Source organism: Callithrix jacchus, chromosome X (assembly GCF_049354715.1).
Source record: "Callithrix jacchus isolate 240 chromosome X, calJac240_pri, whole genome shotgun sequence".
Classification (NCBI taxonomy): Eukaryota; Metazoa; Chordata; class Mammalia; order Primates; family Cebidae; genus Callithrix; species Callithrix jacchus.
The window spans coordinates 19,366,647-19,389,538 of record NC_133524.1 but is presented as its reverse complement, the minus strand read 5'-3'; the positions used below and the strand labels follow the sequence as shown (position 1 = coordinate 19,389,538).

At 49.3% G+C, this 22,892-nt stretch overlaps 1 protein-coding gene and 1 long non-coding RNA gene across 17 annotated transcripts in view; one reads left to right on the top strand and one right to left on the bottom strand.

Moving 5' to 3' along the window:
- PHKA2 (phosphorylase kinase regulatory subunit alpha 2) overlaps window positions 1–22,136 on the top strand; it is a 95,120-nt gene extending 72,984 nt beyond the window's left edge. Inside the window, exons 20-34 of one of the 16 annotated variants that reach the window (XR_013531533.1) lie at window positions 3,541–3,629; window positions 5,566–5,699; window positions 6,442–6,598; window positions 7,702–7,781; window positions 8,284–8,362; window positions 8,471–8,600; window positions 9,237–9,338; window positions 12,551–12,669; window positions 13,370–13,399; window positions 15,276–15,329; window positions 17,125–17,295; window positions 18,326–18,486; window positions 19,300–19,353; window positions 20,061–20,261; window positions 20,795–21,489. Coding sequence is in view for 9 of the 16 variants with exons in the window: in XM_017968546.4 (XP_017824035.3) it covers window positions 3,541–3,629; window positions 5,566–5,699; window positions 6,442–6,598; window positions 7,702–7,781; window positions 8,284–8,362; window positions 8,471–8,600; window positions 9,237–9,338; window positions 12,551–12,669; window positions 13,370–13,399; window positions 15,276–15,329; window positions 17,125–17,295; window positions 18,326–18,478; window positions 19,300–19,353; window positions 20,061–20,261; window positions 20,795–20,965 (1,724 nt within the window). In the remaining 7 variants the exon portion in view is untranslated. Of the gene's footprint in view, window positions 1–3,540; window positions 3,630–5,565; window positions 5,700–6,441; window positions 6,599–7,701; window positions 7,782–8,283; window positions 8,363–8,470; window positions 8,601–9,236; window positions 9,339–12,550; window positions 12,670–13,369; window positions 13,400–15,275; window positions 15,330–17,124; window positions 17,296–18,325; window positions 18,487–19,299; window positions 19,354–20,060; window positions 20,262–20,794 lie in introns of all 16 variants that reach the window. The other 15 variants (XM_017968546.4, XR_013531534.1, XM_035289533.3 and 12 more) reach the window with 15 other exon arrangements.
- LOC128930708 (uncharacterized) lies at window positions 19,718–21,800 on the bottom strand. The gene is made up of 2 exons (XR_008479004.2): window positions 21,115–21,800; window positions 19,718–20,316 (listed from the first exon to the last, which is right to left on the bottom strand). It is a non-coding gene; the product is annotated as an uncharacterized LOC128930708 (long non-coding RNA).
- Window positions 22,137–22,892: the final 756 nt, after the last annotated feature.

Here is a 22,892-nt window from a genome sequence, read left to right as displayed (position 1 = left end):
TCTTCCAGTGCCCTGCTGCTCCTCGCTTACCTGGTCATGCATGAGATCTCCAAGCCCATGAGTGGAGCTTGTTGACTCAGAGTTATTTTATTTCCCAGAGATACTGTACAATCTCTGAGTAGATTTCCTGTTTCAAGGGTTAGGGTCTAGTTGCCTGGAGCTATATAGTTACTTATAATTCCCTTAAGGAATGTATCCAGGCCTTCAGATGTGCTAGTCAGCAGCCCCCCTCTCTTCAAGCCCCTTCCTCTTCTACCGTTTTTCTGAGAGACCCTCCAGCCTTCTGTCAGAGTGAGTGTAGTGGTCATCAAGCTGGGTGTCATTGAAGAGGGTGTTCAGGGGGCTCCACTGCTTCTCAAACAGCTTCTCCCCAGCCTTCCTTGTTTTGGACATTCCTAGACCTCACTTCCAGAACCATATGGTGCAGCAGACTCCAGAGACTTCTGAGGACCCTCCGGTGTAACTGACAAGCTCTTGGATTTCTCCACTGCAGACTTGGGAATTGTGGCCTTGTATCAGCTAAATCACCTTTCATCCATCAGCTATCCCACTTCTGAATTCTGTTTCTGTCATCTTCTCTCTTGCTTTTCTTCATTATCAAGGATTTGTCTTTTTTTAAAATATATATACAGTCATGCACCACATAACAATGTTTTGGTCAATGGCAGACCGTATATATGGCGGTGGTCTTCTAAGATTATAATGGAGCTAAAACCTTTCTGTCACCTAGTGACATTGTAGCTGTAGCGATCTTGTAGCACAATGCACTGCTCACATGTTTGTGGCAATGCCAGTATCAACAAACCTCCTGTACTGCCCGTCGTATGAGTTAAACACATATAATTATGTATAGCACATAGTACTTGATAATGACAATACATAACTACGTTGCTGGTTTGTGTATGTACTATACTATTTTCATTATTTTCTCTACTTATTAAAAAAAGTTAACTGTAAAACAGCCACAGATAGGTTCTTCATGAGGGTTTATAGGAGAAGACATTGTTATCTTAGGAGATGAGGTTCTTCATGAGGGTTTATAGGAGAAGACATTGTTATCTTAGGAGATGACAGCTCCATGTATGTTACTGCCCCTGAAGTCCTTCCAATGGGACCTTCCAGCTGTGGAGGTGAAAGACAGTGAGATTGATGATCCTAGCCCTGTACAGGCCTAGGCTAATATGTGTGTTTGTGTCTTTTTTTTTTTTCCCCCTGAGACAGAGTCTCACTCTGTCACTCAGGCTGGAGTGCAGTGGCACAGTCTTGGCTCACTGCAACCTCCACCTCCTGGTTTGAAGCGATTCTCCTGTCTCAGCCTTCCAAGTAGTTGTGACTACAGGCACCTGCCATCACACCCAGCTAATTTTTTGTATTTTTAGTAGAGATGGGGTTTCACCATGTTAGCCAGGATGGTCTCGATCTCCTGACCTTGTGATCTACCCGCCTCAGCCTCCCAAAGTGCTGGGATTACAGGCGTGAGCCACTGCACCTGGCTCGTGTCTTCATTTTTTCAAAAAAGTTTAAAAAGTAAAATAAATAAACTAAAAAATAGAACAAAGCTTATAGAATAAGGATATAAAGAAAGAAAATATCTTTGTACAGCCGCACAATTTGTTTTAAGCTGTTATTACAAAAGAGTCAAATTTTTAAAAATTTAAGTTGATAAAGTAAAAAAGTTACAATAAGTTGAGATTAATTTATTAAAGAAAGAAAATGCTGTGATGAATTCAGTGCAGCTTGAGTGTAGAGTCTTTATGAAGTCTACAGCAGTGTAGAGTCATGCCCTTGGCCTTCACATTCACTCACCACTCACCCAGAGCAAACTTCTAGCCCTGCAAGCTTCATTCATGGCAAGGGCCCTATGGAGATAAACCATTTTTCATCTTATATACCACATTTTTTTTTTGAGACAGGGTTTTTGCTCTGTCACCCAGGCTGGAGTGCAGTGGCACAATCAGGGCTTACTGCAGCCTCAACCTCCTGGGCTCAAGCAGTCCTTCTGCCTCAGCCCCCACCACCAGTAGCTGGGACTACAGCCATGCGCCACTACACCCAGCTCATTTTTTTTTTTTTTTTAATTTTAGTAGAGATGAGGTCTCACTATGTTGCCTAGGCCTGTCTTGAACTCCTGAGCTGGGATTACAGGCGTGAGCCACCAGGCCTGGCCTATACCATATTTCTACTGTACCTTTTCTATGTTTAGACACACAAATACTTACCATTGTATTAGAATTACCTACTGTATTGAGTATAGGAACGTACATGCAGATTTGTAGCCTAGGAGCAATCGCCTTTATGATGCAACCTAGGTGTGTAGTAGGCTGCACCATCTAGGCTTCTGTAAGTACACTCTGTGATGTTCATGCAGCGAGGAAATTGCTTGACAACATATTTCTCAGAACGTATGCCTGTCGTTAAACAACACATAGCTGTTTATATTTTCTGTAATGTTAGTGGAGGGTTGGAAGGAAGTAAAATTACAATGTGTATTCAATTTACCAGTATAACCTGGAGGTCTATAAGTGCCGTTTAAATATGCATCATGTTTACCTTGAAAACTTCCTATTCTCCTGAGATAGCTTGCTATAGCCTGGAAGACAGAAAGGGCTTAATGAATAAATAGCGATAATGATCATATCCAAAGGTGGTTGAAAAACCAGCCCTACCACCCAGCAGTGGCGGAGTAAAGTGCATACTGGACCGGAAGCCCAGACACCTTGATTATGGGAGCAGCCCCAGTGACCTTAGACAAATGGTCTACCCTCTGGGTCTCTCAGTTTCCTCATCTGAAAGAAAAGGAGTTCAGGCACAATTACTTCTGAGTCTCTTTCCAGTCCTAGGACGTTATATCATTTTCCCTGAATTCCAGGAGGGAAAAGCAAAATCCAATTCTCAAAGCAATATCTATTCCCCGCTCACTTCTTATTCCCAGATTTAGCACATGAGGTGGCTACATGATAAATTCTTACTGAAACTAAATAAGTGATCTTTCCTTTGGTTGGTTTGTGTTAAATAAGGAGTAGCTGCCATACTTCTCAAAAGAAGTATTGGCCGGGAGCAGTGGCTCACGCCTGTCATCCCAGCACTTTGAGAGGCTGAGATGGGTGGATCACCTGAGGTCAGGAGTTCAAGACCAGCCTGACCAACATGGCAAAACCCCATCTCTATTAAAAATATAAAAATTAGGCCAGGCATGGTGGCACATGCCTGTAATCCCAGCACTTTGGGAGGCCGAGACGGACGGATCACCTGAAGTTGGGAGTTTGAGACCAGCCTGACCAACATAGAGAAACCTCATCTCTACTAAAAATACAAAATTAGCTGGGCATGGTGGCACATGCCTGTAGTCCCAGCTACTCAGGAGCCTAAGGCAGGAGAAGCACTTGAACCTGGGAGGCAGAGGTTGCAGTGAGTTGAGATCGCACCACTGCACTCCAGCCTGGGTGACAGAGCAAGACTCCATCTAAAAAAAAAACAAAAAAAAGAAAAAAGTATTTTATCGTTCTTCCTCCTCAGAACTCTCTTTATTTTGTTTTCAAGTTGTTCCCATGACTTTGCCGACTAAAGTTCTAAGTGCCCACCGTAAATCACTGAATCTTGTTGATTCTCCTCAGCCACTCCTAGAAAAGGTAAGTATATGGAATAGCTTTTTCAAAAAGTATGGTGTCCTACAATGCGGGATTAGTCCCTCAACTCTTTCAAATGGTTCAGCTCAAAAGAAAGAAACAGCCTATTTCTTGTTATCTGGGACCTTTAGGTTTAGAACCTCTGGGCTTGGATGTCAACCCAATCACTTCATTGTCTGGAATCTGACTTGCATCAATATGTACATTAAATTTGATGCAAACCATTATGTTTTGCCTGTAGGAAAAAAAGGCTACTGCCTTGCTGCCACCTCATCAGAGCCTATGTAGTCACCAAAGGAAATAGCTCACTACCTAGCCCCGCCTAACTGTGTAGCCGGCCAAGGTGGGACTACCTGTGGAACAGGGTGTAGGACTCTTTGTTCCTAATGGCCTCTTTTAAATTTTTCTTAGACAGGATCTCACTCTGTCACCCAGGCTAAAGTTCAGTGGTGTGATCATAGCTCACTGCAGCCTCAACCTCCAGGCTCAGGTGAACCTCCCACCTCAGCCTCCCAAATAGCTGGGAATGCCAGTGTGCACCACCATGCCCGGCTAAGTTTTGTGTTTTTGTAGAGACAGGGTTTCACCATGTTGCCCAGACTGGTCTGGAATTCCTGGGCTCAAGTGATCCTCTTGCCTTAGCCTCCCAAAGTGCTGGGGTTACAGGTGTGAACCTCTGTGCCCAGCCCCTAATGCTCTTTATGTAAGAAAAATGAGTAAAAGATTCCTTAGGATACTGCAGGAAAAAGATGGACATTAAAAAATTTAAAAATTAAGATTCCTCAGGAGAATAAAATTTCAGGGTGTTCCATGGATTCCTGCAGTTTATTTTATCCAGGACTGTTCCCTGATTCTACCCCACACAAATAGATTCAGTGGCTGTTGGAGAAGATTTTACCCCGATTTCAATTTTAGGTTGTTTAAAACATACTTTTTCTGTTTGTTTTGCTTCCAAATAACTATACCATATATGCAGCATGGTGCAGAAAGCAGGAACAGAGGAGCAACAGGTCACCTCCAACCCCTCCTTAGCTGTTGTGAGGGCTTTTCAGCTCCATCTAGAAAGCCAGCTTGACACCAGGCAGGTTAACAAGAAAAAGCATTCCAAAGGTGATTTGTTTTCTGGGTAAATGGGGATCTTCACAAGAGTGTGAGGTCTGAAGAAGTGGTCCAAGCAAGATGCTTTCATACTTTTTAAACAAAGAGTGATAAATTTGAGAAGCTAGACAGGACAAGAAAAATCTGGCTAGAGGCAGTTACTAGGAGATGCGTGGGGGCGTATAAAACTAGTGGAAGATAAGGGTTCCTTGGGTAAGTGTGTTTATACAGGTCCATTGGCACCTACCCCCAGTTCCCAGGCTCTAGTGATGTGGGCTATTTTTGCGCCCTGGGAGTGCCCCCCCCCCAGAGGCATCGTTATGGCTTGCTGCCTGCAGAAAGAGACAGGTCAGCTACCCCTTTCTGAAACTACAATTTTTCCAATGTTTTCAACTCAAAATAGTCAGTATACCAACCTGGCATATATGAGGATAGCATATCCTTCACACTTTCAGCTCAGTGAATGATCACCAAACCAGTATACCTGGATTAGTGACCACCTTCTGCGACCCCCCCATCCCATCTCTTTTTCCTTTTCTAGTCCAGAGATAACTGCTGTCATGATTCCTAACACCGGAGGTTAGTTTTACTTGTCTCTGAACCTTCCATAAATAAAACTCACATATATTTTAACCAGTTCAGTCCAGTCTCTTGCAGATGTTGACCAGCACAGTGATCCACTGATCAAAAATCATAAAAGCCTATACATAAAAAGGTACAAAAAAGTCATTGAAAACTGGAACACAGCACAGTGATAGAGTTCTGAGACCAGATTGGCATTTCACTTCTTGATCTTCCATGCCTAGCCCATCTCCCTGCTTTTTGGCTTTTGTATGAGCAGGTTCCTGAAAGTGACTTCCAGTGGCCCAGAGATGACCATGGTGACGTGGACTGTGAGAAGCTGGTTGAGCAGCTGAAAGATTGTTCGACCCTACAGGACCAAGCAGACATTCTTTACATTCTTTATGTCATCAAGTAAGTGTCTTAGTCCATTCTGACAGTTAGAACAAAATAGCATGAACAGGGTGGCTTATAAACAACAGAAATGTATTTCTCACAGTTCCAGAGGCTGGGAAGTTCAAACTCAAGGCCGAATTGATGTCTGGGAGGCATCAAGATAGATGGCATCTTCTCATTGCATCCTCACATGGGTGGAAGGGGCGAGTGAGCTCTCAGGAGTTGTTTATATAAGGGTACTCATCTCATTCAGGAGGGCTCTGCCCCATGACCTGATGACCTCCCAAAGGCCCTGCCTCCTAATGTCATCATTGTGGGGGTTAAGATTTCAACATAGGAATTGGGGGGAAACAAACACTCAAGCCATAGCAGTAAGCTGATGGTCTTTACCGGGTTGAGCTTTCCCTGTTTTCTTTAATTTTTTTCCCTAGTATTCTTGGCCTTCTAGCCAGTCCAGGTCATGATTATATTCACCCCAGTTACCCAGGATCACCAGGAATGAGACTTGTATCCCTTTCTCTGCCTACTGATGCTGGTCCCCCAGGATGAGAAGGCCACGTGAGGCCAGGAGGCCACAATCTCCTGATATCAGGCTTCTGTTTCAAAGGACATAGGGAAGCTTTGGTCGGACGTAACCCTCTCAGTGAGACTTGGGCACTGGGAGAGCCCAAGCACTTTGCAAAATGCACAGTGATCTGTTCCTCTCCCAGTCTTTGAACATTCTGGACCATATTTCTGGGTTTTTCCTACCTCTTGGCAGGGGTCCCAGCTGGGACACAAATCTCTCTGGACAGCACGGGGTCACTGTTCAAAACCTTCTCAGCGAGCTCTATGGGAAAGCTGGCTTGAACCAGGAGTGGGGTCTGATTCGCTACATCTCAGGCCTGCTCAGGAAGAAAGTGGAGGTCCTGGCCGAGGTCAGTGTGACTGTGCGCCGGCCCATGTGTGCTCATTAGCTCACGCCCCCTTCCTCTTCCACTTCCAGTCTTCCAGTTACACCTCTTACTTGTGAAGGAGCCCCATTCTTTCTTTCTTTTTTTTGTCTGAGATGGAGTCTCGCTCTTTGCCCAGGCTAGAGTGCAGTGGTGTGATCTTGGCTCACTGCAACCTCTGCCTCCCGGGTTCAAGCAATTCTCTTGCCTCAGCCTGCTGAGTAGCTGGGACTACAGGCATGTGCCACGACACCCAGCTAATTTTTTATATTTTTAGTAGAGACAGGGTTTCACCGTGTTAGCCAGGATGGTCTTGATCTCCTGACCTCGTGATCCACCCACCTCAGCCTCCCAAAGTGCTGAGATTACAGGCATAAGCCACCACACCCGGCCTGGAGCCCCATTGTTTAACCTACAGGTAGAGCAGGCCCTTCTTTCCTGCCCGCTCACTGCTCCAGGAAGGTGAGTAGAGAGAAGGAAATGCAAGTGGATTTGTTTTGTTCTTTCTTAGCTATAGAAAAAGGCTTGCCAGGAAATCAAATGAGAGTGCTCTGTGGCCTGGCAGCCTCTTAGAGCTCTCTTTTTTCACACATCCACAGTACAGTGATCATTAATATTTATAACACCAAAGCCAGGCAAAATCCAGAGCCGCTTTCTAAGACGCTTGAGTTCAGTCGTGATGGTAAGATGATGGCATTTATTAGATGTGAATAATGGGGAAACGGGTAATTTCAGAATTGAATATGGTTATTAACTCTGACCATCAGTATCTTAAGACTCATCCCTGTCTCACTGAATAGCAGGGAGTCCAGTGTGTTTGCTACAGTGGATGGGCATTCATTACCCACTGACAGGCCCTGCAGAGCCAGGCCTGGGCCACACATTGGAGACAGAGCCCACAGACACCCAGCCCTGCCTGGGTTGCTTAGTCTGGGGTCTAGGTATGAAATTTTCAAATCAAGGGCAACGTGGGTCATAAAGTTTGTAAAGGTAAATGTACAATCTGATTGGCAGTGCCTTGCCCCGCCCCCCATCATCTTTGCCAGTCTCTCGCGCCCTGTTTCTCACCCTGTCTCCTAACTGCGCAGGCCTGCACAGACCTGCTATCACACCAGAAGCAGCTCACCGTGGGCCTGCCACCCGAGCCCCGGGAGAAGATCATCTCTGCGTAAGTCCTCAGCCCTGGGGACCTCAGGGTTTTTCGGGGAGCCGCAGGGAAAACATCAGTGCTTCCCAGTGTTCAGAGGAGAGGCTTTTTAAAGACACTCTGTCATGGCTGGGCATGGTGGCTCACACCTGTAATCTCAGCACTTTGTGAGGCTGAGGTGGGCAGATCACAAGGTCAGGAGTTCAAGACCAGCCTGGTCAACATGGTGAAACTCCATCTGTACTAAAAATACAAAAATTAGCTGGGTGTGGTGGCAGGTGCCTATAATTCCAGCTACTCAGGAAGCTGAGGCAGGAGAATCACTTGAACGTGGGAGGTAGGGGTTGCAGTGAGCTGAGATTGTGGTACTGCACTCCAGTCTCAGCGACAGAGCGAAACTGTCACAAAAGAAACTCTGTCACATGGGTGCATCTAGCACAGAAAATAAGGGTGTTCCATGGAGGGCGAGGAGGCACTGCCTCAAGATACCTCATCGTGTTTATGGGACAATGCTCCTTCCTAGGCCCCTTCCCCCGGAGGAGCTCACAAAACTCATCTACGAGGCCAGTGGGCAGGACATCAGCATCGCCGTCCTCACACAGGTCAGGGGCTGGTATGGGAGGGGCTGAGCCACAGCCTTCTTGAGAGTAGAAGAGACCCCTCAGCCACCCACTCATCTCTGAAACCCGATCTCCATGTGTCTGCGTCAGGAGATTGTGGTTTACCTGGCTATGTATGTGAGAGCACAGCCCAGCCTCTTTGTGGAGATGCTGAGACTCCGGATTGGACTGATCATTCAGGTGATGGCCACAGAGCTGGCGCGGAGCCTGAACTGCTCAGGTGAGAGGCCCACAGCTTGTGCAGCTCCTGCTGCACCTCACCCTGGCCACTCAGCCATCTCCTCCATGCTCAGGGGAAGCCCTGCTTAGGTTATCTTGAACCTAGCATCCAGGCCTGTGGGCAAGCTCAGGCCTGACCAGGTTCTCTCATTTAGATGGAACTCCCATCCATGTGACATGGAGCTAAAGTTCCTAAGTCAGGGAGAATGGGGCCCTTGTGACATTTGCCATTACAGTCTCAAAGGCGATGCAGAATCTTTTGCCCTGTAACTGACATCTAAGCTCCTTCCTGGATGCCCTTGCTGGGAGATGTCACCCCCATTTCATAACATCTTCACTGGGAGAAACCTTACCAATTTGAAAATAAAAATTCATCATGAGGCATCCAGTGTGGGGGATCATACATTGTGAAAAATCTTGTGTCTAAGAATGAAGCAGGTAGATGATTTAAGCGGCAGCATTCAGAATCCCCATGGAACAGTGCATTTCAGCTCCAAAGCAATAGCGAGGTTCTCCTGAAAGGGGGACCTGCCACGGCATCCAGTATCACTTCCCTCCCCACCCAGGTCCACCTGACCCTACTTTCACCCACTACCAGCCCTGTGTCTGGGACACTTACAAGATAATTTGTTTTTAGGAGAAGAGGCTTCTGAAAGTTTAATGAACCTCAGCCCTTTCGATATGAAAAATCTCCTGCACCATATTCTAAGTGGGAAAGAGTTTGGTGTTGAAAGAAGCGGTAAGTCCCATGCTCCTATTACCCCTTCAGGGAGCTGCCCCCTTTACATGTCACAGACATCAGAACCAGCGATGGGGGGCATAGGGAATGCGGGAAGGAAAGGCTCCTACCTGAAGGAGAGGGACAGAGTCCTCAGCGCCAGCTTCCTGCTTTGGAGGCTTTAGAACTCACTGCGGTATGCTGGGCGAGCTTTTCTTCCCTGGGTTGGCATGACATGTGGTTGTGGTATGCTGCCTCCTGTAGCCATAAGCACCTGGTACCATCACTTGTGTAAAAGTGTGGGGGACCCCGAGTGCCAGGATGAAAGGGCTGTCCTTTCAAACCACCTGAGTGTCCTGGCCTTTGGTTGAGAATGGTGAAAACATTCTCAACCTGGCCTCACATCACCCTCCACAGGGCAAGGAGTGGACGGACCCCTCTGTGACCTCACAGCATGCTCGAGCTAACGTAGTTTGCTTTGTCCTGCCTCACTCACTCTGTATCTGGACCAGAACCCTGCTTGCAGTACTGGAAAACATAATCACCCAAGTCCTGGCATGATTCTTGTTCTCAAATGTTCCCTAATTATAATTGAAGCAATTATTATTTCTACTCGTCATAAAAAAGCTAAGTGATTTGCAGGCACGTTGGTGAATTTATTTCATTATGTCAAAGAAATGAGCTGTGGGCTATCATTCCATTTATTTAATAAGAAGGACATTGGGTACTTTGTAGGTTTCCTGAGCATGTGCCGGCCGCAAACAAAGACGGCATCCAGCAATCAGATGTGTTCTGGTGGTTTTTCTCCTTTCCCGAAGGAGGGGTGCTCAAAATGCTTCTGCAAAAGTAATTTCCAGTTCTTTCCAAGGCAGAGTCCTTGAAATGGTAATGTACAAGATAAATATTTAATGTGTTCTGCTCATCATTACAGTATTCATGGCTTGACACAGATAATTACTAAAAATTTGTCATTAGATGTACAGCTATAGATGCTATGAAACTAGGAACTGAGTCATGTCATTTGAAAGCCATAAATATGTCTGATTGCAAGCAAGAACAGAAGACATGCTGTCTTTTTAACATACAACATTTGTTAGCTGTCCTTTGTAATTGTTCAATTTTTGTAAATTAGGAAGCCCAAGTAGGCTTAGAATTTTGATTAAATCCTGAAATGACAAAGATAAATGTTTCCAGCAAACACCCACCCTGGACAGGCCCTCTTGTAGCTTCCAGACCCTTCTCGTTTTGTTTTCCTGGATCCTTCCTTCCTCTCCAGCTCATCACTGAGCCTCCTCTGTGGACTTCTGCCTCTCTGCTGTTTTTTAAATGTTGGTGTCCCCAGGTTCCTTATTTGTCACTACTCCCCATGGACAGTGCCCTCTACTCCCAGTGGGGTCCAGTAGGGTCAGGTGGGATGGTGAGGCTTGCAGGGGATGCTGCCCTAGGAGGTGACCTTTGAGCTGGGACTGGCTTGCTGGCACAGGCAGATACCCAGTATGGCGCGGGTGGCCGGGAGTGTCGGGGGAGGTGGGACTCCAGTGGTAGAGTTTCAGGTGATGCTGGGAGGACTGTTTGGGCTTTATCCTGAAGACAGCTAGACCTATGAGGCTTTGGAGTGGGCAGTGATCCTATCACACTTGCCTTTTAGAATGATTGCTGTGACCATAGCACAGAGGCTAGGCTAGTGGCAGGTGGGGCTGGGGACAAGTTTGAGTCCCAAGGCTGGTGCAATAGGTCGGAAGTGAGAAGTGGTAGCCTGGTGCTGTGCATCAGTGGCCTCCAGTTGCCTCCATCTCTAGCCCCTGGCAGCCTGGCTTTCCAAGCACTTCCCGTTCCAGTCTGAGGCTCTCCTCTGGCTGCCACCATCATTTCATTTGGCATCTCACCCTCAGGCCTGGGCCTGGGCTCTCCTCCAGACACCACTGCAGCACTGGATTCTCCTGCAGTCACACCTGCACCTGGTGCCCAGACAGGGCCTGGCACCAGGAGGCCCTTCTGGATCACCCAGCCCAAGGCCACAGCTTCCCAGGGTGCTGGCCCCTCAGGGGCCCACAGAAGTTTTGTCATTTCCTGAGGGCATTCGGAGAGTCACACAGGACTGGGACAGAGCCCAGCAAGGCCCATGTGGGTCCTACATTGTTAGTCACGATGAACCCTTTAGAAAAATATTAATAAAAACAGGATTGGGCATATTGTTGAGCAGTCATCACGTACCAGATCAAACTCCATGTGGTCATGAAACATGATGTGACAGAATATTAATAATATGAGCTGCAAGAAGGCAGGTCACAGAACCATACCTATGTCCACAGAATGTATGTATCCATCTCATATGTTTCTGTATCTATACAAATGTATGTGATGATTCTGTTTTGTTAAAAACATACAGTCATAGGGAAAAAAACTGGAAAGATAATGACTAAAATATCAAGCGATGTTAATTCCAGCTTCTGTAGTTCATTGGTCTCAGTTTTCTACAAGGAAGGTATGCACTGGTATTTTTAAAATTTTTATTTGTGTATTTATTTGTAATAAATATAGACATGAGGGCTCATCATGTTGCCCAGGCTGGTCTTGAACTCCTGGGCTCAAGCAGTCTTCCCATCTCAGCCTACCAAAGTGCTGGGATTACAGGCGTGAGCCACTATGCCTGGCTTCGGGTATGTTCTTTTAGAATAATTTTTTACTTATCCAAAAGCAAGCCTGGGCACAGAGGTTCATGCCTGTAATCCCAGCACTTTCGGAGGTTCAGGGGGGCAGATCGCTTGAGCCCAAGAGCTCAAGACTAGCCTGGGCAACATGGCAAAACTCCGTCTTCACAAAACATAGAAAAATGAGCCAGGTGTGGTGGTGCATGCTGGTGGCCCTAGCTACTCAGGAGGCTGAAGCAGAAGGATCGCTTCAGCTTAGGAGAAGGTTGCAGTGAGCCAAGATCACGTGCTCCAGCCTAGGGAACAGAGCAAGACCCTGTCTCAAAAAATTTTTTAAAAGCGGATCACACTGTTTAAGGGACTTCGTGGCCACTGTGTTGTAATGGTGCTTAAGTACTCTACACACTTCCATCGACTCCTTTAAGCACTGAGTGCTGTGCCTGTGCTGCTCTTGGTGCTGGAGACATGGCACTGGCAGGGCAGAGAAGACCCTCATTGTCCAGTTGGGAAAACTGGCAGATCCTCCTTCACGATGGATGTGGTAGATTTCCTAAGAAGCACATATGTGCGTTTCCCCTCCAGTGCGCCCTATCCACTCCTCAACATCCAGCCCTGCCATCTCCATCCACGAGGTGGGCCATACCGGAGTCACCAAAACCGAGAGGAGTGGCATTAACAGACTGAGGAGTGAGATGAAACAGGTAAGAACACCTCGGTGGCAGCGAGGGGAGAGTGGTGGTCTCCCTACCTGGCTCCTCCCTAGAAAGTGACAGAAACCTAGACCCCACTGTCTATAGAGAATGGGAGGTCTCTTCTGTCTGGGATCTGAACACACCCTGTCCCCAGATAGATATCCCAGAGCTGCCCAGAAATGTGATGTTCACATGAACGTTCCAGAAAATAGCCTTGTCTATGTTTGCCTCTGTTCCCGAGAACCACTCTTTGGAGTGGGCCACAGCCATGCAAAAAGTCACCGAGTCATCTGTGTCCTTCAAATGAAATAGCAAGAAGGCTCTGGAAATAGACTGGAATTCTCCACTAGCCACAAGGGTCTGGTCTCTTTTCTTAGTTCACCTTTAATTCCTGATAAAAATCCATTTGAAGTGACCACACAGGGCAGCAGCTCAGCATCACAGTCTTAATGTGCCAAGTACTGTGCCAGCTCTTGCTCGGGATCCATGGTGGGGAAAAGTTTCCTTCTGACCATGAGAAATGCACTTAAATAGATTTTCTGCTCTATTTTAAATGCTGGTCTTGACCCACTAGATCAAGTCCCTGATGTACTCATGCGTCACCCCCTGCGGGTTGACCAACACGGCCCTGGATTGAGAGGGTGACAGAAGCAGCACGCCTTCTTGACTCAAAGCTGGTTTTGATTTCCTGATGTATTTTTGCTTTCAGATGACTAGGCGATTTAGTGCTGATGAACAGGTGACGCCCCTTTGCCTTGTTTCATCCCTTACTTCCTGTTCTTTCTGGCTTGAATGTGGAAAGAGAGGCTGTGACTGCAGCATGTGAATGTGTGGAGGGAGGCTCTACCCAGCCAGCAGGCTCAGGCGCAGGCAGAGAGTGGGGCTCGAGGGCAGGAGAGACGACCTTGCCTCATGCCTTTAAAAATAGTCTGTTTCTCAAACTCTTGGGCTATGTAGGGTACTTTGTGAAAGAGATCAGCGAGGTTCTGCCTCAGTGGGAGTTTCTGTTCAAAAAGAGGGAACTAAATAGGGGGAAATGTGGTCATCAGTTATATCCGTAAAAAGAATACTGCTATTCCTGTCCTCAGATCGCCCAGGGGGACTTACCCTGGAAGGAAAAACATGTAAGGATGCCGCTCTTTTCTATCACCCTGGCGACATACTTTCTCCTCCCCCTCTGAGTCGCATTTCTAACATTTTGATGTCTCTATTACCGCAAGAGCCTAGAGGAGGCGTCTTAATGACGTGTAAAAGCAGATTCCATATGTTGTCCAGAGGTAAAACATGTTTTCTCTCTCCTAATTTATGCTGTTTCCAAGTAAGGAACTGGCTTTTCAAACATCTTCCTTCACTAGCCACTCGGTGGCACCGTCCCTCTGTCCCCACATCCCAATGGCCTGACCGTGGGCGAATCTGAGCAGTTCCTTCCACCTCCATTTCATGCTCTTCTGGCATGTATGGGGACAAAGTGATCACCTGTTCTTTGCTGGGTTTGGAGTCACCTCGCCAGTACAAACTTTGTATTTGACCACTTATGTCAAGGAGCGTATTATTTCTTCAAAATGTAATAGGTATTGTGGGATTTTCAATTTCTAGTCGCTTTTGCAAGAACACCCTGTAGATAGCACACTGTGCCCTTGCAAATTAAGGGTACGTTCTAGATTTTTAGACGAGGAGATACTTATGTGGACAAAGGGTCAGCTTGATCATATTCATTTCTTTAACAAATATCTACTGAATGTCTGTTAGATGCAGGATGTTAGTATCAATTGTAGGTACTTGGTTCATCTGTAGATTTTCTCAATTCTTACCATAAAATATGAGCATTTCATGGCTGTGAGTTTGGAAAATAAATTGTGTCCTAACTTGACGAGGCACCCTCCACATACAACGGGAACATTTACCTTATTTATGTTCAGTGGTAACAGTTCATGGGGTTTTGTTTTTTGTTTTGAGATGGAGTTTGCGCTGTCACCCAGGCTGGAGTGCAGTGGCGCAATCTCAGCTCACTGCAACCTCTGCCTCCCGAGTTCAAGCAAGTCTCCTGCCTCAGCCTCCCGAGCAGCTGGGATTACAGGTGCCCTCCACCACTCACAGCTAATTTTTTGTATTTTTAGTAGAGACGGGGTTTCACCATGTTGACCAGGCTGATCTTGAACTCTTGACCTCATGATTTGCCCACCTCCACCTCACAGAGTGCTGGGATTACAGGCATGAACCACTTCTCCCGGCCACAGTTCATGGTTTTTTGTTTTTTTGTTTTTTGTTTTTTTGAGATGGAGTTTCACTCTTGTTAACCAGGCTGGAGTGCAATGGGGTGATCTCGGCTCACCGCAACCTCCGCCTCCTGGATTCAGGCAATTCTCCTGCCTCAGCCTCCTTCATGTTTTTAAAAAGACCAGTTAGCAAGTTCCACGTGGAGTCGAAGCCCAGAGTGGTGCTTGCAGGTGCGCCTGCACCTGAGTTGCCCGTGTGCATTGCTGTGGGAACTTCTCTGCACCCACGTTTGCTGCTGCTGCTTTCTGTGGGTGTTTCGAATGCTGCTCCGTGACCCTCCTCTGCCGTGTCTCTTGGTGTCATTGCTCACGACTGAATGGATTCTTTTTGTTTTGTAGTTGTTTTCTGTGGGCCAGGCTGCGTCCAGCAGTGCGCATTCCTCCAAGTCTGCGGTAACCATGCCTCGGGATCATTGTGTCCGTCCCCGCTCCTCCTCGCATCCTTCCTCATGTTGCCACCTCATGCCCAACTTGTGAGGATTCGAGCAGGGCTGTTTTCAGCAGATGCTCACAGGCTCCTCCAACGGGAATTCTAAGGAGGGTAGAAAGAAGGCCCCAAAGTGCTTGCACTGAGCTTTATTCTCCATCTTGAGCTCTCTGTTCTCTACCTGTGCTCCTCGGCTCCGTGTGGGTGAAGAGCGTCCTCACCAATTCCCAGGGCTTCTGGAAACTTTGGGGCATTAGTTCCACGCCTCTTTGTGGAGCCAGAATGATTATTCCTTGCCTGCACGTGCTGACTAGCAGCCTGCACCCACCGTGCCCCAGGTCCCGTGCAGGACTCGATTGCACTCACCACACAGCAGAGGCTGTCTTGCTCCTGAATCTGAAGTGCCCAGATCAGCTGAGTCATTGAGGAGTGCAGCTGTAATTACTTTTATTTATGTCTAATTGTTGCCTTACGTGGCAGTAATGAGCCCAGTGGAATAACCCAGCTGAACTTCCTTTCAAAATAAGATCTGTTGAAGTCCAAGTGAGGCAGAAAGGCACACTCTACCCCCTGCCCTGCGCGCTTCATGTTTTGATTCCATTTTTAACCCTTTGCATTTGACTGTGCGCATTGAGAAATCGAAGTGCCACTTGGTCCCAGGCAAAGAGATGTGTGAGCGTGAAGGTTAGCCCTTCTCAACCTAGAGGTCATAAAGCTAGAAGCCCCGCAGGGCAAGACCAAAGGCTGGGAGCTTTGCTGCAGGTAGGGGATGCGCCCCCATGCAGAGGCCTGCCCCCCCCCCCCCGCCAGCTGCGGGGAGCCTCTCGAACAGTGCTCCCCTCTGGAGCCTGAATCCATCCCGCCAGTGTTGAGGAGGTGGGAAGGAGATGGCGCCCTCTTCCCTCACTTCAGCCAAGTATCCCCAGTTCAGAGGCAGCCATCGCCCCAAATTAAGATAAAGCCCAGTGCCATGAACAGGGCAAGCAGGAAGTGAGATTGCAAAGGGTGGGTGGATGGACCCCCATCTCCAGTGTCCCCATCGCTAAACATGGGCTTTACTGTTTGTCTTCTCCATGTTGTGTGTTGCATTCTCTGGTTTCTGCTCTATGGAAAGGTGACTGTCACTTCTCTATGGCACTGCAGCAGTGAGGTGGGCACTTCGGAGTTTGTCTCCCTGGGCCACAGGTATCTGCTCTGAGGGCCTGTTGTCACTCTCAGAGCTCTCCCACTCTGTGTGCTGGTGACAGCTGCCCCTCATGGGCACTTAGCGCCCACCAGGCGTGTCTCAGGGGCTCCTGTGTCTCCATGTGGTGAAGGCTCCCAGGCAACTCTCTGAAGGATGCCCAACTGTGTCCCCACTTTGCAGATGGGACTGAGGCCTGGAATTAGTGTTCATGGCAGGGCCAGAGGGCTTCAGGTGTGTCCTTGGTGCCACTGGCATTAAGTGGGGATTAGCGTTCTGGCAGTCTGGAGCCTGTGCCTGCCCTGCTCGGCCTCCTCCCTATGGGTTCTAGCTTCGGGGGTGGGACCACCTCTCAGGGGCCAGGCAGAGTGCAGCATGGAGTAAAGTGACCAGCCTAAAGTGTGCGCATCCTCCCGCATCAGGAAACAGGCAAGGTGTACGGCAGGCACTGTGTTCCTCTCTGGCAAGTGGTGTCCTGGCATTTGGGTCTGGGTTGTGGGGCTGCCCTTTATGATGGTGAGCTTTCCCTGGGGCACCCGCTGAGTGGCTTCTGAGGCCCCGAGCTATCTGTCTTGCAGAGGTCCAGCACCCCATCCTCACCCACTGGAACATCATCCTCAGACTCGGGAGGACATCACATCGGCTGGGGAGAGCGGCAGGGCCAGTGGCTGCGCCGGAGAAGGCTGGATGGGGCCATCAACAGGGTCCCTGTGGGATTCTACCAGAAGGTGTGGAAGATCCTCCAGAAGGTGAGCCCAGTTGCACTCCGCTGCATTGGTGCCAGGAGACGTGTGCTTTCTCGGAAGCGAACAGTCCCCTTACTGCCCTGGTGAGGCATGGTGGCATCTCCAGGCAAGCAAACAGCCTAGAGGACAGCTTCTCTGCCTTCATGCTGTTGACACCTGGGGCTGAGGCACCCTCTGCTAGGGGCCTGTGCGTGGTAGGATGTCTACAGCATCCCTGGCCTCTACCCTCCACATGCCATCTCTCCCCCGCACTGTGACAACCAAAAGTGTCTCCAGACATTACCACATGTCCCGTGGGAGGGAGATCACCCTGGTTGAAAACCACAGCAAGTAAGACAAGGTGGCAGTCCATGTTGCAGTTGTGTGGGACCAACTTGTAGGTATCTTAGGAACATAGAAAAGCCAGACAGAAGAACAGGGAAAGGCCGGGAGGCTTCGGCTGAAAACCCCCTAAGACAGACAACCCCAAACAGCCTCCACAGGCCTGGGACCCGGAATGACAGTTCAGGAGGGACCTGGAGTGGGCCAGCCCCCAGCCTCCTGCACGTCCAGGCAGGAATGGTGCCCCTGCTGTTCAGTGATGGGACTGAGCCCCACCCTCACAGAGTACCTGCCATGTTGGGTCCCAGGGTGTACAGAGGTGGAGAGCTTCCAGTCTGGCCCCGGGTCCTGTGGGCCCTGAAGGCACAGTCTCCCTCAGGCCCTGCTTTCCCCCTAGGGACGCCTCTCTCTGCCAGCTGCTGCGGTTCCCATGCGCCTGAGGCTGTTCTGACGCCCCAGCTATTGTCCTGTTGTCCTTCAGAACTTCGATGCATGCACCTGAGCCCAGCAGCACCTCCCTGAGCGCCTGTTGCCAAGGAGGGGGTGGCATTCTCTGCACCTCGCATTCTGCCTCCCTCCTGTCTCGGCCCCAAAGAGTTTGTGCAGCTCCTGTCTTTTCCCTTGCATGGAGGGACAGTCTGCCTTGCTTCAAAGCTGTGCAAACCAAGACATTCTTTTGCCTCAGAACTATTTTTTTTTTTTTTTTTTTTAGCTCATTTCAGTGGGAGGAGAGAAAAAGAATCCCAGTGACAGCAGACAGCAACCCCTTCCCAAAGCCATGGCAGTGCTGGCTGAAGGTTCTTTCTGTATCAGCGGCCCCTGTGCTTCCTGGGGCCCGAGGTCTTCACGGCCACCACAGAGGCGGGTGAGGAGGTCAGAGCAGGCCCTACCCAAGCAGCTGGACTCCTGGGACCCAGGCAGGAGCCTGCAGGGGCTCATGGTGTTTGCTCCCTTTCCCACCTCTCGTGGGGGCTGCGGGGGTGGGAGCGGCCATTGCTGTTCTCACCTCAGCCCACCAGGGGTGCTGCAGGCCAGGGTGCTGGTATTTAGAAGGTGGCCAGTTAGACTAGAACAAGCTGTTCCTAGAAAATCTCCCCACTCTTCCTGGGGCATCACATGCGCTCAGACTTGCTGGCCCAATCCCAATCCACTTTTATTATGAAAAAGCAGCCTTGAGTGTTGAGCTGGCACTCGGTATTTATATACATGGGTGTGCATGTGCATGTCTGTGCATGTGCTGGAAGCTTTTGTGATTGGTACTTATTATAGAAATCTCAAAAATAGATGCCTGCAAAGGCGCAGAAGCATCCCTTCCCCAGCAGGAGCCATGAAAATCTCCCTTTATTATTGCACCAAAGGGGCCTCGCAGCCACCAGGGCCCAGTTGGCAAGTGCAGTGTGGAGCCTCCCAGGAGGACCCCACAGCCCCCTAGGGCATTGTTCTGCGGAGATCTGAAAGATGCCTGCTGGGTTCCCTAAAATTGTTCCATCAAAAACAGCCTGTGGGCAGTGAGAACAAGCTCTCTCTCTAAAAATAACTGACAGGTCCCAGCCCTCATACGGGTTTCCAGGTCGGAGTGGGCTGTATGTGCACGCACGTGTGTGTGTGTCTGCGTGTACACGTACATACTTGCATGTGCTTATGAGCTCGTTCTGGAATCTGAAATGTGCTGTGTTCTGCCTCCAGTGCCACGGTCTCTCCATTGATGGTTACGTCCTCCCATCCTCGACAACCCGAGAGGTATGATCAGAAAAATGCAGGTGCAGGCCCCTCTCTGGGTTCACAACAAGGGCTTCATTGCATGGATCTGACCTCCTGTGTTTCTTTCAAGCTCATTCTAATTGACAGGCCATTTGCAGGTCTGAGCTGTCTAGCCACTTCACCCTTACATGTTGCAAAATGTCTTTCCTGCATTTATGAGCCTCGGCCTTTTTCTTTCCTTCATCTGAGACTTAGCATTTCTGGGCTAGCAAGCTGTTTTCCTTTGCCAGAGACCCCTTACCCCTGTTGAAAGAAAGGAGCCGATCTCCATGCCACACTGGCCTGCCCCCCAGCCAGCCTTCTTGGCCCTTTTCTCCAACTAAAAACAGTCATTGTCCCTAGGTGATTTGCCATTCTTTTTAATGTGGATTTTGTTAGTCTTCCCCCACCCAAAGCACCATGCTTTATGCTGCAAGGAATAATGAAGAGGAAAGAGAAAGCAGAATTGGTCACTGCTCCCTGGAAGCTGTAGTCTATGGTGGGAAGGGTAGATAAATCAGGCTCAGACAGGCTGACTCTTGCTCTGAGGGTTGCCACCAGCAGAATCCAGACAGTGACCAGAAAGGGGGCAGCAGTGGTGCTGAGCCTCGATCCCAGGCAATGATGCAGTCACCCTTGGTTACTTGGTGATAGGGCTGCCTCTGTCCTGTCTCTCACTGGTGGTCACCTGCCCGTCCCTTTGCTAGATGACCCCACATGAGATCAAGTTTGCTGTCCACGTCGAGTCAGTGCTGAACCGCGTGCCCCAGCCCGAGTACCGGCAGCTGCTGGTGGAAGCCATCATGGTGCTGACGCTGCTCTCGGACACGGAGATGACCAGCATCGGGGGTATCATCCACGTGGACCAGATCGTGCAGATGGCCAGTCAGCTGTTCTTGCAGGACCAGGTGGGGGTGCCAGGGAGCCGGGTTGGCTGGCATTTTTCTGTTGAGGCTGGAGATTCTGTGTCCAATAGGAAAGAATATACTTGAACTAAGAAAATGTCATCACAGATGGGGAAAAAATGCCAACCACTTGATTAGAGAATGGTACAATGGCCACTTGGGAAATCTCAGGACCTTTGGAGATGGATAGGCCTGTCTCAGTGCAGGTTTCATCCACACACAACCCCTTGCAACACACGACCCAGGCCGAACCCGTTATCCTGTATGCAAAGCCAAGTTCAGCAAAGTGGTCCTCTCATTATGGTCAGTGAAGAGCTGCAAACTGGGGTGCGTGATGACAGCGTGCAGGGCCCAGAGGAGAGGTGGGGCATCCCCCTGGCAGCGCTGGCTGTGTGCCTTCAGCATTGGAGCTTCTCAGGAGAACAAGGGCCTCTAGCAACCCTCACCCTGCCCATGTTGACCCGCTGCCAACACACAGAAGCGTGACAGGGAGTGAGGGCTCTGCTCATTGTCCCTTCTGCCCTTTCCTACTGCAGGTGTCGATCGGAGCCATGGACACCCTGGAGAAAGACCAAGCCACAGGAATCTGCCACTTCTTTTACGACAGTGCGCCGAGTGGGGCTTATGGGACCATGACCTACCTAACAAAAGCAGTGGCTTCTCATCTGCAGGAATTGTTGCCCAATTCGGGCTGCCAGATGCAATAGGGTCTCGCCTAGAAACATGACCACACTCTGAATCTGTCACATGGCCCCTAGCCTTATTGGGAACCTTCTATCCCCTCCAAGATCCCCTGTGCTATCAGGAAAGCATGTCCCATCAAAAACACTGACGGGGGGGCGCTGGCAGCACTCACCCTGTGACTGATGTCTGTTAAAGCCTTAGCGATAGAACTGAGGAATCCTCTGCTCCCCCAGCGAGCACCCGGGATCATTTTCTAGGTTCATTTCGCTGGAACATTTGTCGCAGCATCTGGTCTTACGGACTCTGAGGAGGAATTGGAAATTGGTCTCTTTTGAGTGCAGAGGGAACTGAGAAGCCAGCTTAAATTGGCTCTTGCAGAGAGTTACAAAAATAGTTTCAATGAGCTAGTGCCACATCCTAAGATGCAAAGATCCTCTGGAGGCAGTAGCCAGACAAGCAAACCTTGACAAGGGCCATCTCTTCACAGGATGCAGTCAGTCTGTGCACCAAACTCTTCACCAAATAGAACGCGTGTGTCTCTGTGGAACTGGGGTTTTCTTGTGCCTTGCTTGCTTTCGTAGCCTTGCGTTGTGTTGGCACGGCTGCCTTCATGTAGCATGATTCTCTATCCCTAAGACAGAAAATTCCTCTTCATTCACCTTGGCTCATGGTCTTAAAGGGTTTTTATCCTGGCTTCCCATGAACTGGGGTTTTCTCTTGCCTTAGGAAAAATCCCGAATCTTCTGGAATCTAGGAAGAAAAGGCGAGACTCTTCGTGTAGCCAGGCAAGCAGGGCTAGGCCTGCGGCCCCCGCTTGTGTGGGAGCGTCCTGCAGAGAATACTTTCCTCCCATGCTCTGGGCAGGGCGTCACAGGGTGAGTGGGAGTCAGCAGTGCCGTGGTACTGAGCGGGTGTGTCACTGCAGAAACAATGCTTCCCTCTGAAAAGCAGAGCCAGCTGGGAACCTGCACCCTCTTGGTAGAAGCAGTTTGGTCTTCACTCTCTGGTGGGTGTGGTCAGAGGCACCAATTGGAAGGGAGCAATGTTGAGTCAGGTGCCAGGGTCTGGCAAATCTTTTGCCAATGTCCTGGCAATGGAGTTTCTCTCGGAGCATTGTCTTACCTTGGGGGAAGGAAACTAAAGCAATGGGAACACAGTTTCTGTAAATAATAAACCTTGGAAGACAAATGCTTACCCAGTGGCCAGAAGGCGCACTCTGTCTGGTTGAGAGCGATTGGCTAGATGGTGGTGACTCTGCCTCTGAAATGGAAACAAGGCTGTGGGATCGTTTCCTTGGACATCTGTGAGGAGGTGAAGCGATCACCATGCCCTAGCTGCTTCGAGTGGGCATCGTGATGCCCAGTGCCCCTCAGAGCCAAGATGGCAATATTGCTGGCTATTCCTGAAGCAGAGGAGAGGCAGGTGGCCTCAGACGCCTGACAGCTTCCTGGCAGAGTCCTCTTCGGGCTGAGCCAAACCCTTTGCAGTCTAGAAGAGTCTCAGCACTCCCATCTTGGTGTGCAGGCTCTGGCCACAGGGGACTTCCGTGCCATGCCTTTGTTTCCATTTCTTCCAAACCATGATGCTCCCCTTGCAGAGGTGCAGAGTAGTTAGGTAGAAAAATCCCCAGGGTCTCCCTATCATCTTCCTATGGACTTATGCGTTTCTTGCATTTGAGGGGCAGATCTCAGAGACTACGAGGGCGGCACATGAGCAAGCATGGCACCAGGCCCTTGCCCCCTGGGGCCACCCCATTCCCTCCCCATCCTGGCGGGCCACAGTGGTGGTGGGGCTGGAGGGACACGCAGGACAACAGCCACTGACCAGAACAACTCTTCCCTCGCAAGCTGGTTTGCTTCCTTTGCCCCTGAGGCTCCATTGGGCGCAGCCTCCCAGGTCTGGGGGGGTCACGTTTTCATAGCCTTCACATGTGTGTCTTTAAAATGTGCC